The following is a 12,180-nucleotide window of genomic DNA, read 5'->3' on the forward strand; positions in this document are numbered from 1 at the left end:
CACCAAACTAATTGATCTGTCAAAACTTTTAATATTATACAATGGGCAGGTTCAGACGACATAAGGGACTAAGGTAAGGTAAGTTTCTAGCACATGATTGGCCAGCCGCCAAAAAATTGCCTTCTAATTAAGACCACTTAATTGGAAATTTGACTGAAAAGTAAGTCAAGAAAAATCTCCCTAACTGTCAAGTCAAGTCAACTCATGTCAAAATGACAGTTGATCACGTTTTTTTCATTCAACTGAAAGCTGAACTTTATTACGCTATTTTTTTTTTGCACGATTCCATTAAACATTTTGTGTAAAATTGGAACAGAAATACAAATATTTCTTAACAATACAAAATGCAAGTCGTGAAGGATGTAGGTTAGCGAAGTAAAGTTCCAAGTATAAAATGTACATATGTCACTTGAAAAACTAGCTAGCTGCATTGTTCAAAATTTACGTTCAGAGAATGAAGTTGACTGCAAATGAAGCCCCTTATGTTGTCTCAACATGTCCAACATTATGAGATATAATATTTTGACAATCAGAATTTTGAGACAATATTTTGAAATACAGACTCCAGGACACCATAAGCCAAACAAATATTCATATTGACTGCGTTAAATCTCAGACAGATAAGATATCCGGGTACCTTTTTTGTTATTGTTTTACACTAAAAAGAGCATTTGATCCAAAACAGCTGGGATGTCAAAAAAAATCCAAAACTTTCTGATATAAATGTGTGGGTATCTGACAGATCAGCTGATTCAAAATTGGTTGGCCTTAAAGGAACCCCAAGATTTTTTTTTTCAATTTTTTATATATTTTGGCGAATTATTAATATTATTAATTTTATCTTAAGATTTGTCTGCTTTTTATGAACATCTGAAAGTTGTTTCAATTTTTTACCAGCTATCATAATTTAGGTATCTAACTCGTTCAACTCTCTCGTATCCAACACGAGGATAGGATGGAGAACAATATTTTCTGGCAATTTTTTTTTCAGTTAATTTTTATTTATTGGTTAGCAGAAACAATTGTATAAAATATATAAAAATATATAAATATGAATAATATATATATGTATTATTTAATTTTTTGACCGTATTACCTTTTTGATTTTCTTCTCATTCCTGTCTGGACTAAAGGCTGTTGAGAGCAAAAAACATTGTTTCTGTCTAAACTTGCACCGTCTACAAATGCATTTGACATACAAAATCACTTGTCTGAAAAGCTGGGTTCCCTATTTACGTTAAATGTTGAGAAAATTTTACATCGTAACCATACTAAGTATTCATCCCTTAAAATACGTGCGCCTGACTCAATTTTCCATGTTTTAAATTTACCATCATTTTTGCCTAAGGGAGTAATAGTTCATGAATTTATGAATAAGTCGAACAACCCTTTTCTTCAGTATCGGACAACGCTAAACGACCGTCAAAGCAGCTTAAAAAGCTATTTTTCTACTACAAAAACGTAAATGGACTTCGGACAAAAACCAACATGGTTTACAAAAACATTAACAATCATCCTCACGATATCATAATATTGACCGAAACATGGCTCAACAACTCTATCTCGGACTCGGACATTTTTGACTCCTCTTATCAAGTCTTTAGACGTGATCGTTATAACTCAGACAATTCAAACGCCGTTGGTGGCGGAATTCTTGTGGCTATCAACAATACTCTCACTGGTTACCTGATTACGACTTTCGATCAACATACATCGAAATAATATGCTTAAAAATTAAAATGGCAACAGGACATTTATTTATTGTACCAGCATATATACCTCCAAGCTCCAAGAACGAGGTTTATGAAAAACTAAATAACTGTATAGAAAGCATTTATATCCTTTTGGAGGGTGAAGACGAAGTACAAGTTGTTGGTGATTTTAATTTACCCATTCTCAATTGGATTCAAATTGACGACGATAACCTCTACATTCCAATAAACGTGTCATCTTCATACGAGTTTTTATAAACAGATGGTATGTCTTCATGTGGCTTAAGTCATCTCAACGGTGTGAAGAACCGTTTTAGAAAAACACTCGATCTGGTATTTTTATCCGAAACCATATGCTCTGAAGCAGCTGTCAAAATTGTGGACGAAGATCGCCATCATTCTGCATTAGACATAGCACTTAATTTAAACATGGCTTCACCTCATATGATATCTAATAACAACAAACTTTAGAAGGTGTAATTTTGAAAACCCGTTTAACTTATTATGTACGATCAATTGGGATCACTTATATTGTAACTTAAATATTGACGATATGTGTAACATTTTTTATTTAACTCTATTTGACTGTTTCTACAAAACGATTCCATTTAAAAAGACTCGAAATAACTTAAGTGTTCCATCATGGTTTTATTCTCAAGTTAAAAACTTAAAAAACAAAAGGAACAAAGCTTGGATAAAGTACAATCAAACAAGAACTAATGATGGTTATAGGACGTTCAGTATAATAAAACAACTTTTCACTGACTACTCTAACATCCTATGTGATGACTGACTATCGGAAAATTAAATTAAACCTTAAAAATAATCCTGATAATTTTTGGAAATTCGTTAATCGTAAGAAGAAATCATGTGGGTACCCTAACTTAATGACTGATTCGATATCAAATAGTAATGAGAATAATTTCAAACATGTTTGCAAACTACTTCAAAGATGGTTTTGTAGATCATAATACTATTAGTTTTCCTAACGCATCTACCACTGATATAAATTTGCCCCACTTAAATTCTTTCAATTACGTTATAAGTGAAGATACTGTCCCTAATAGTATCCTACAACTTGACGAATGTTTTAGTCCTGGTCCCGACGTCCTTTTGTTTAGATGTTTTTGAAAAACGTTAACAAGTAGACTGTATATTTACTGATTTCAGCATGGCCTTTGATAAATTGTGTCATAAAACAATACTTTTAAAAGGTTTTAACGACAGTTTCATAAACTGGATCTCCTCATATTTGCAAGATAGACGTTATAGTGTTAAATTTAGTTGTGAATTCTGGTGTCCTCTAGGGTAGTCACCTTGGTCCTATTCTATTTGTTTTATTTATGAATGGCTTGGTTTCGATCATACAAAATTCGTCTGTCTTAATATATGCTGATGACATTAAATTTTTTAAAACAAAACTAACTCTACATCTGACTGTCTTCTCTTACAAGACTTAATACTATTCAAGGAATGGTGCAATAATAATCGTCGTGTTTTAAATGTTGACAAATGTAAAACCATGAGTTTACACGCAAAAAAGTTCCAATCGTTTTTAGTTACATGTTTGATTCTTGTCCTTTAAGTAGAGTATATGTATTTTCTGACTTAGGTGTTTTCTTAGATCCTAAACTAACATTCAATGAACATAATAACTTCACAGTTAAAAATCAAATAGAGCTCAGGGTTTTATTAAGAGATTTGGCCCAGATTTCCATGATACAAATGTTTTAAAATTACTTTTTGTTTCATTTGTGGACCAGCCCTGGCATACGCTTGTACAATATGGTAACCTTACTACGCCGCCGCGCCGTTCACGTCACAAGACTCCAAGCCATTCACTAGAGTTTTGCGTTTTTGTCTACGATCCCTTTCGTGGTTTCATGATACATTACCGCCTTATTTACAAAGACTTTCTCTCATAAATCTTCCTTCTTTGACAGATCATAGGATGTACTTTCAGTTTTGTTTTATTGTTGGAATAATAAACGGACAAATTTCATCACCATCAGTTCTTTTAAGTTTAAGCTTTAGTTTTAGGCTTTCAAGTATAAGACTCTAGAAACCATTGAATACAAATTTTAGCAGATCAAACTATGGTGTAGGAGTACATAGCCCCTTAAATCAATTAATTGAAAGCTATAATAAATTTAACTCCTGTATTATTTCACCAAATGATAATATAAAATATTTGTCAACAGTCTAGTTTAAGTTTTTAGATTTTAAGTATAGGTATATTAAGAATTGTTAATTTGTTAATTGTTAATATTTAACGAATTATAAATAAATAAATGAAGTGAAATAAAATTTCTTACATTTCTGCATGAAACGTACCCAAGTCTTCTAAACTATTGAATGTTAGCTCTTAAATAGGGTATTTTTAGAAAACTGTTGGAATCTTAGAAGGTTTTTATATGTAGAGAGTCATACAAATTAAATAGTTAGAACATGCTTTGCTGGACAACAAAATCTTAAACTAAAATTGTATATTTAGTACTCGTTATATGTAAATATAAAGTTAAGATGCATACACACTATATTTATTTAATTTTGTCAGCCTCCTTTACAGAACATTAAGGTAAATTTCAAAGTGGTGCCCAAAAACACGTCTTTATGTTAAGTGTGTGAAAAGATTAAAAAGGCAAAAAAAACAACTTCCACTCACAATCTATTAGTCAACCCGAAATGTAGCGGTAAGTCCGTTACAGTTTTTGGTTTTGTTTTTTTTTTTAATGTATTTTCCCGGCCTTTCAAAATCAAAAAAACATTTTTTGGTTTGTGCACTCCACTTACTATAACTAATAACGAAATGTTTAATAGTCCAGTGAAATTAGGCGAAAAATAGAATCAGAAAAAGAAGGCCAAAAGAATGCAAACAAGAAATTGCAATTTATAATTTTTAACACTTGTTTCAATTGCAAACCAACAATTTTTTCACTTATTTAAACGGTAAGAATTCTGAACTAAAAGACAAAAATCTCGCAATTCAGCTTTATTTTCAAAATATATTAGCTTAAAAAATAAAATAAAATTCAAATTACTAAAACCGATAACTTAATATTTTAGTAATTAATAATTTCAAAAAAAATAATTCAAGAAACCTAATATTTTCCAAATGTTGTATTATTTTACAACAAGAGGATATAAGAAATCCTTAAAAAAGGTAACCATGAAAGCTTCACCTTAAATAATAAGAACTTTTCACCACATTTCCTTCTGCAAGGAATGACTTTCTTCATCTCCATCCAATGATGACGTAAAAGTGAATCCCTACTTGTTTCAGAAATGGACCGACCTACGAAATATAAACAAACAACCCAACACATAAAGAGATTTAACGCTTCAATAGAGTTGGTCAGAAAACATAGAGCGTAGAGTAAATTCGGTGGTCGTCCTTAATAGAATCCAAATCAGTGCATATAGTGAAAGTGCATCTCTTCGTGCAAGACAATGAAAAAGGTAGGTATTCAAAATAAATCTATCAAAAAGCTTTGATAAAAATTGAATTTCAAACATTTTAATTAAAAGATTCTTCTAACAATTTTCACCTGCACCTTGATAATAAGTCCAACGCACTCCAGAATAACCAAACGAAGCTATTCAGATCAAAGTGTTCACGGTTACATGACAGAGGTACCTTATATCTTCTTTCTTTTTTTCTCAACCAAACATTCATTAATAATTCATCGCTACTTATTTTGTGGAAAACTTTAGCGTACGTGCTGGTGGAATGAGGTATGCAAGGAAGAATTTCAAAATATGTTTCGATGCAAATGCCCTCAATGGTCATATTGCAGGTGAGGTTATCAAAAGTGTATTTTTTTTACATATTTTATAAGGCTTAATTTTACCTTGTTTGTGTTATTAGGTCACCGGGTCGGTATTACAATGCATTCTGTTCTATGACAAATACCGGTTACATATGGACACAGCCAACGTGGGATTGGGGTCCTTAAGGAAGCACTATAGCGTTTTAGCCAAATTTCACAAGCAATCTGGACATTTTGAAGCCAGAACTATCTCGTAATGTGTTCTATGAAATATTCAATGTCAATTGAAGATTTTTTGAGTTCTTGTATAGTAGCATAATATCTATCCCTTAATAAAATAACGAAATTCAAGTATCTGTAGTTGATTTTATTTTGAAATTGGACGTCAGGCGGCAAAACAGATGGGGTGAGTAGGAGCAACACGTCGAAAAATCGATAAGGGTGCAAATTTACCAACCACGACGACGACATTACTATAAAAGAATTCACCTGAATATCTTATTTACGCATACTCACCATTCGATGTGGAATCTCTATTATTGACAAGCCATCAGTTGAATAATATCTATTTAATTTCCGTGGCAATAGCACCTGCTCTATAAAACGTCTTGAAAAAAAAATAAAGTTTTGAAAACTCTTGTGAGCAAGCAATATGGGGCTAGAAAAATGGATAGTTAATATATTATTTATCTGGACCACATTACATCTAGCAAATGGTGATGCATTGTCCTTAAATGACCAATTTTTCAATGACGTTCGAAAGCTTATCAAACGACGCCTGAAGGAGAATGTAAGAATAAAGATTGTGTAGATAATGTTATGGGTGAGTAAAGCAAAAGAAAACTCTTTCAGCAACGAACTTCGGAACTGACGTCCGAAGAAGAACGAACAAAAAATGTACCCACACCAATTCTCGTAGAAAATTGGCCCCAAGAGAAACATTCTTTTGGACAAGTAACAGCAGTATCCATTGATCCACATGGTAATCCAGTGATTTTCCACCGCGGCGATAGATATTGGGATGCAAAGTAATTTCCAAAAAAAAAATATGTTTTCCCTGTTTAATTTGTATTTCTTTCCCTTCCCCTTACTTTCCAGCACATTCAATGATAGCAATATATTTTACTTAATCGAATATGGACCTATTAAAGAGAATACAATCTATGTATTAGATTCAAAAACCGGAGGCATTCAGTTTGGATGGGGTGCATCAATGTTTTACATGCCACATGGATTGACCATTGACACATATGGAAACTATTGGATAACAGATGTTGCCATGCATCAAGTACTTAAGGCAAGCAAAACTTAATTTCAAAGCAAAAGCAAGCTTGACAATTTAAGAATTAATTTTAATCTAAAATTATAGTACAAACCATATGAGGAAACACCACAGATCGTTATTGGAAAGCGATTCAAGCCTGGTTCTTCATTGAATCACTTGTGTAAGCCAACCGATGTTGCAGTTTCTACAACGGGAGAAGTAAATTAATTAGTCTTTTAATTTGCTCGGAAATTTATTTTGTTTGTATTTCTAAGTTTTTCGTTGCCGATGGGTATTGCAATCAAAGAATATTAAAATTCAATGCTGCTGGACGTCTCCTGCGAACCATACCACAACCTCCAGGTAAGATAGTCATTGGTTTAGTTAAATGTTTAAATCCTTTCAATATGCCTAACCAATCAACATTGGAGTACCTTCAAAATGAAGACTTGAACAAAAATTAAGATTTCAACAATAGAAAATATAATATCTCCTTCTTTGCTCTTCATTACAGAATTCATGTCATTGCAAGTTCCCCATGGAATAACCCTACTTGAACACTTGGACCTTCTATGCATCGCTGACAGAGAAAATATGCGCGTCGTTTGCCCAAAGTATGAAATTTTTGCGTATAGATAATGAATATTCTTTTATGGTTATTTCTAATGTTTTTTGTTTTTTTGTAGAGCTGGTTTACAATCATCATTTGGTGAAGGACAACCCGCCGCCACGATTCAAGAACCTGATTTAGGTCGTGTTTTTGATGTAGCTGCATACGGAGATATTGTATATGCTGTCAACGGCCCCACATCTATGTTACCAGTGCGTGGATTTACCATTGATCCTGGTTCTGAGACCATCATTGGGCATTGGGGAGAATTCAAAAACCCCCATTCCTTAGCTGTTTGTCCAAATGGAACAGCTCTATACGTCACCGAAATCGGCGATAGCCCCGCCACCAATAAGGTGTACAAGTTTATTTTAGTTTAAATTTCAAAGAAAAAAGCAAAACAGTAATTTAAATAACTCCAAAATAGAACTCCTTTCATAGCCCATATCAAAAGGATATAATATATGTATTATTGCCGTTTTATATACTTATACTAACTAACATACATACATAAAAACATGCATGCATATTTCTGACTCTGCCTCTATTCTTCAAAATCACGCATAGATCCCACAGGTTCTTTTGTTAATAATCTCAATTCAAAATTAAATTAATGCAAACAACTTATGTAAAGTCTCAGTTAAATAAATCTTTGCAGTTAATCATGCTTCCTGTGGTGTGTGTAAATAAATAATTATTTAACACAATTATTATCTATTAAGAAAAAGTAAAAATATATTATATTTGATGTTGAAAAATACTGTCGTTAATAATTTTAAAATAAACTGTCAAAAGTAAAAACGTATTATTACTTCAATTGTATCGTAATTAACGAAGTGCAAGAAACGGGCGTTTTTTTGAAAGTGTGGTTTTCAAGAAGGAATAAAACACATAGACCCGTATTTATGAAGAAAACATAGTTTAAAGTAATTATTTCAGGAAAACTACACAACGGAATACAAATATTCCGGACCCAAATGGAACGGTAGGCAACTGCCTTTAGTTTGAGTTCGGAAAATTCTTATTCCATGGTGTAGTTTTTTCTAAACACGTTAGCTGAAATAACTAATTTTATGTATACTTTCTTTATAAATACGGGTGATAATATTTAATGTTATTATAAAGATTAAGGTTGCCATTTTTTTAAAATAATATTTATTTATTGCCATTGTGTTGAATGAAGGGGCACCAAGTAAAAAAAATGAAAAACATGATTAAAGTTTTTTTTTTCATTTAAATATGAAAATGAATAACATACATACAGTTGTGTTCATAAAAATAGCAGTGCTCTCCAAATAAAACAAAAAAGTCCTTCAATATCAACGTAACAATATATTTCATTAAACTTCTAATAACAAACTTAAATATTTTATTCATAATAACAGAAAATAAGTATTATCGATTTTTACCGTTAGCTTTGTCACAGTAAAAACCTTTTTTATTAATATAAGGCTGTTCATATAAGCAGTGCATGGCAAAGTACTGGATCTATTACGTAAGAAGTATGAAAAACTGTAATAAGTTATATGAAAGTATACAAATAATGTTAGCTTACAATTAGTACTTTGTTGCATAACCATTGTTTTTTATGGCTGCTTCACATCTACATACGTGGCATCGAGTCCACTAAAACCTGACACCTCTCGACTGGTATTGCGTTCCACGAATCACGCACTGCTTCCTACAATTCTTTCGAATTCTTGGGTTTTGCTTTATGAATTGCGTTCTTAACATCCCCCAAAAATTTTCGATGGGGTTAAGGTCGGGGGATTGAGCGGGCCACTCCATAATGGAGAAATTCTTCTACGCAAACTATGATTTTTCAATTTTTGACGTATGCTTTTGGTCATAGTCGTGTTGGTATACCCAAACCAACGGCATTTCGTCTTCAGCATAGGGTAACATAACCTCCTCTAAAAATGTTCCCATAGTCGGTTGCATGCCTTATACCCCCTATAAGGTTAATAGGCCCGACCCCGTAATATTAAAAGCAAGCCCATATCATAATTCAATCCACGATGCTTCACTGTTTTTATAGTGTACCATCGATCGATTTCTGCATTTTAGGGTCTTCTCACAAATTCCCGACGATCCTTGGACCCAAAAAGGACTACTTTGCTTTCATCGCTCCACAGAACATTCCTCCATTTTTCTTTTGCCTAACCTCTATGCGCTTTTTCACACCTCATTCTCTTGGCCACATGCCGTTTCGTCAAGAATGGTACCTTGGGTTGGTAACTTCGCTTATAAAAGACGTCTTCGTATTTTGACAGCGTTAACTGACAGTTGAAGTCCATTTCTTATTTTCCTAGAACATATGAAAGGGTTCTGTTTTACTAACAGTAATTCTTTTTTGTTAGTTCTTTCAGTAGTCATCCTTTTTGGGCCTTGTGTTTTCAGTTTATTTTGCCACTTTACGGCGTTTCTGACCATTTTTGGTGAGCAGCCTTGGATGTCTTGAATATTTTGGTAGGTTTTTCCCTTCAAACGCAGTTTTCTAATAAGTTTTCGAATTTCTTCGGTGCTGTGTTTTGACCGTCCCATTGTTTATTTTTGAGCTAATATTTATTAATTTTGTATATGCTAGTATGTTACAAATACTTAAAACTTTATATAGTAAAATATTCACTTAACGAAAAATAAAAAAAATTATTTTTAACACTTTTTAATTATAAAATCAAAAGCACTGCTATTTTTATGACCACTCTATATGCAGAGTTTGAAATAATGGGTGTTCACCGCGAAAAGTAAGGTATAACTTCAAGCTAAAAGTCTCTAATATGAAAACCAAAGACCGTTAGATGCAAGTAACATGGTATTTTTTTTTAAGAATTTCCGTTATTTAAATAATTGACAACCTAATAAAATGTGGCCAGCACTGCTATTTTTATGAACACAACAGTACATATACTATTTTTAAGCTTTTTAAACAAAATCCGTTGTCTATTTGTTTTCCTAGAACATGCTTCAAACATTTTTTTTTGGTTTACCGCAATTATTTTTGAAGCCTGGTTTTTGGACATATTTATGAAACACCCAATGTTCATGAGAAAAGTATGTGGTTGGCCAAGCCAGTCCTTTTGCTCTTTTGCCAGCGTTTATATATGTTTGAGCACAAGGAAGAAAGGTATTCTTTTAAATTAATTTGATTTTTAGGCTTCGTAATACCTTCTACATTTAATGTACTTACCACAAACTGCAAAACATGTGGAACTTTGATTGATGGTGCAAACAACCATACCTCAAAAAGCTTTCTATTTGAACACATTCTGTAAAATGTATTAATCTATTTAAATATAATGAAATTCAGTTTAGAGCTATTCTAAGTGAAAAATATGAGCAGTTAAGTCTTGATACTAATTTTAATATGCTATCATTTTTGCTACAAGATAGTTTATTATATCGTGTTGAAAAATTAACTAAAAAAACCATAGTACATGAATGGTCCACAAACCAATTAAGAACTTTGAAATTTAAAAAAATGCAGTGCTTTCGTAGGACGAGTATATTCAATAGGTCAAGTAATGGAAAGAATAAAAAGAACGATTTTCTATTGCAACATAATTTTTTCATCATATATTAACAAATTAATCTTTGTTTTTCTTAAAAAAAGATCAAGTAACTCTTAGTTCAATACTTAATGCACTGAGAAGAAACTTAACGCTTTTTATGGAAGCAATACTATTTTTCGCTTGTTTTGTTTGTCTTCTTCTGGCTTAGTTTTTTTTTAAATTAAGGCCACGAACCTTAATGTTAATATTGTCTTAGATTGTTTCGATATTATAGGTCCAATAATATTAAAAATAGTTAATGAATCTTTCATCCGTGGTGAAATCCCGAAAAATTTAAAAGAATCTATTGTAATCCCAATACCTAAAGAAAATGGAACTACGGAGTGTGAAAAATTTTGAACGATAAACATGATGCCTATTCTTGAAAAAATAGTTGAAAAGTGCGCTTATGAACAATATTATAGATATGTATGTGATATTCAATGATTAAAAGAAAATCATTTAGGTTTTCGGCATAACCTCTCATGTGAAACGTCCCTTAACTGGCTGCTAATGAAAATTAAGAAATTCATAGTGGTAACAATATTATTGCAATATATATATTGCAGTAGACTTCTTACTAAATTGTCAAAATATGGTGTTAAAGGCAGTGAACTTAATTGGTTTAAATCGTACTTAATTGATAGAACCCAAAAGACATGTGTGAATAATTCAACTTCAAATGCAATTTATACATATTTCGGTGTACCTCAAGGAACTATACTTGGTCCATTACTAATTTTGATATACATTGATAACATTTCTAAAGTTTTAAAAAATTCTAAAATATCTTTGTTTGCTGATGATGCTCTCATGTTCGTAAGTAGTAAAATAACATCTGAAATTTTGGAATTTAAATGTTGCTTGCATACATCAATAAATTGGATGCTATCTTGTCTAAGATTTTTAAACATCAAACAAAGAATCATGTTCAATGCGTTACTGTTCGTGTTCAAATTAAAAAACTATCTAGCACCTAAATACTTGACATCAAGCTTGGCCTACGTGGGAGACAGCCAACCGCACTACTTAAGATCGAATTTTGATTTTAGACTTCAGTTTTATAGAGATTCAAGAACTCAAAATATGATTTTCCATCGTGGACTTAAATTATTTAATGAATTACCTTTCGAAATAAAAAATGAAACTGTTTTAAGAAGATTTAAACAATTACTTATTTCTCATATCAGATAAACTACTGCATAAAGAAATTAGTTTTCCAATTGTATATGTATACATTATTTTTTGTAAAACAAATGTCAATATTTTTATA

At 31.9% G+C, this 12,180-nt stretch overlaps 2 protein-coding genes across 2 annotated transcripts; both read left to right on the forward strand.

Moving 5' to 3' along the window:
* Positions 1–4,962: 4,962 nt before the first annotated feature.
* LOC129949786 (uncharacterized) lies at positions 4,963–5,833 on the forward strand. The gene is made up of 4 exons (XM_056061435.1): positions 4,963–5,171; positions 5,241–5,345; positions 5,427–5,509; positions 5,581–5,833. Exons 1-4 carry the CDS (start codon positions 5,163–5,165, stop codon positions 5,666–5,668), a joined length of 285 nt encoding a protein of 94 aa, XP_055917410.1. The 5' UTR covers positions 4,963–5,162; the 3' UTR covers positions 5,669–5,833.
* A 198-nt stretch (positions 5,834–6,031) lies between these two features.
* On the forward strand, positions 6,032–8,161 carry LOC129949782 (peptidyl-alpha-hydroxyglycine alpha-amidating lyase 2). The gene is made up of 7 exons (XM_056061428.1): positions 6,032–6,272; positions 6,335–6,510; positions 6,581–6,779; positions 6,852–6,965; positions 7,022–7,109; positions 7,261–7,360; positions 7,433–8,161. Exons 1-7 carry the CDS (start codon positions 6,135–6,137, stop codon positions 7,734–7,736), a joined length of 1,119 nt encoding a protein of 372 aa, XP_055917403.1. The 5' UTR covers positions 6,032–6,134; the 3' UTR covers positions 7,737–8,161.
* Positions 8,162–12,180: the final 4,019 nt, after the last annotated feature.

This window comes from Eupeodes corollae, chromosome 3 (genome assembly GCF_945859685.1).
Source record: "Eupeodes corollae chromosome 3, idEupCoro1.1, whole genome shotgun sequence".
In the NCBI taxonomy this organism is placed as follows: domain Eukaryota; kingdom Metazoa; phylum Arthropoda; class Insecta; order Diptera; family Syrphidae; genus Eupeodes; species Eupeodes corollae.